This window comes from Meleagris gallopavo, chromosome Z, assembly GCF_000146605.3.
Source record: "Meleagris gallopavo isolate NT-WF06-2002-E0010 breed Aviagen turkey brand Nicholas breeding stock chromosome Z, Turkey_5.1, whole genome shotgun sequence".
NCBI classification, from domain to species: Eukaryota; Metazoa; Chordata; class Aves; order Galliformes; family Phasianidae; genus Meleagris; species Meleagris gallopavo.
In genome coordinates, this window is record NC_015041.2 from 66223672 (window position 1) to 66225307 (window position 1636).

The window sequence follows — 1636 nt, forward strand, 5'->3', positions numbered from 1 at the left end:
ATTATTTTCTTTATTATTTTCCTCTATTAATTTCCTCCTACTGTATGAGAGTGTGACTCCTTTATCTGTTGTGTTGTTTCTTTAAACTTTGAATAACTCAGATAGAATTGAATGTCTTATGTTGAAAAAAATCTATATTGAATTTTACTTGGTGTGCATATATACCTGATAGTAGTAAGAGACAAAATGTATTGGAAATTAATGTGTATATATATATTGTTATTGATATTTTCAGGTCTCATTGGAAATGGGAAAGATTTATGTTGAGGGCGTTGGGGAAGTACAGGAGTATGTTGATGTCTGCGACTATGCTGTTGGTTTGTCCCGAATGATTGGTGGACCTGTTTTGCCTTCAGAAAGTATGTGTTCTGTTTTTTTCTTCACCATTTTTTCAATTTTTAGTTTTCATGTTAGTGGAAGGTTGAATAATAGAGTGGTGTACTGCAGCAAAATCTCTGTGCTTATTTATCAAGCATGTTGTCTATAAATAGATGTGCGCAGTAGTGCCACCTAATGAAGTATCTATCCTATGGCATGTGTCAGGAGAGGCAAGGGATTTTTCCTCTACTCCATCAAGCATTATATTCTCTCTGCCATCTCTGTAGTAAAGGTGCTGGAGAAAAGCACGTAAAAATTTTGTCAGTATGCTTAAAAATGAGAAGTCTTTTGTCAGCTGTTAGTTACTGAGCAACCAACATTCTATAAACTAAGTAGTTAAAGTAGCAAAATTTCTCATTATCATTAGTTTTTTTCCCTGCATTCTAGCTAATCTTGCTCCATAAGCTGCAGAGCCCTTGTAATACAGCTCTCTACAAGCTCATGCTCTGATAGACAGGGAATAATGACAGACCCCCTCCTCATAACATGTTATACATTAATTGAATGGATACAAATCGTGGTATATTCTGTCTTGTCCTTCAGGATCTGGTCATGCTCTTATAGAGCAGTGGAATCCTGTTGGATTAGTGGGAATCATCACGGCCTTTAACTTCCCTGTAGCAGTGTATGGGTGGAACAGTGCGATTGCAATGATCTGTGGAAATGCTTGTCTCTGGTAAGGCACAGCTGCCCAGCATGCTGTAACAGTATTTTAAAATTGCAGAACTATTTCCTCAGACATGTAACTGTTATAATATTTCATGTGTTTCCATATATTTGATTCTATTTCATGTAGGACTAATTTCTGTTTTTTTGTAAGGTATATAAGTCAAAAATGTTGGGTTGTTTTTTTTTTGTAACCTTGTTAATGTCTTTAATGAGGTACTGAGATCCAGACCATTTAAGGTTTAGTCAAATGGCAAATTGGTGAAAACGTAAATTGAGGTTTAGCATCACTCTTAGTAACAAAAAATCAATATTTTTCAGAACTGGTAGAGATAAAATTAGGGATCTTAATAAGTTTGTTTTCCCCCCACTCACTCCTGCTTCTCTTCCATCTGTATGCTTCACTATAATATCTGGCACATCTCCAGCTCATCAGATCTGAATCCTCAGTGCTGGACAGAAGCATTTGAGTTTTTGCCTGAACATTTGTCTGAAAAACAGCTTAAGCATGTTGTATTTGACATACCGTATTAAATGCATAATTAAACTATTTTTCATTTGAAGAATTGAAAACAATGTCTGTTGTCTTCTT

The 1636-nt window shown here is 35.3% G+C and overlaps 1 protein-coding gene across 1 annotated transcript in view; it reads left to right on the top strand.

Moving 5' to 3' along the window:
* Nucleotides 1–1636, top strand: part of ALDH7A1 (aldehyde dehydrogenase 7 family member A1) — a 24589-nt gene that overhangs the window by 11836 nt on the left and 11117 nt on the right. The window contains 2 exon segments of the mRNA XM_031557454.1: nucleotides 236–359; nucleotides 922–1059. Of these exon segments, the coding sequence (XP_031413314.1) occupies nucleotides 236–359; nucleotides 922–1059 (262 nt within the window).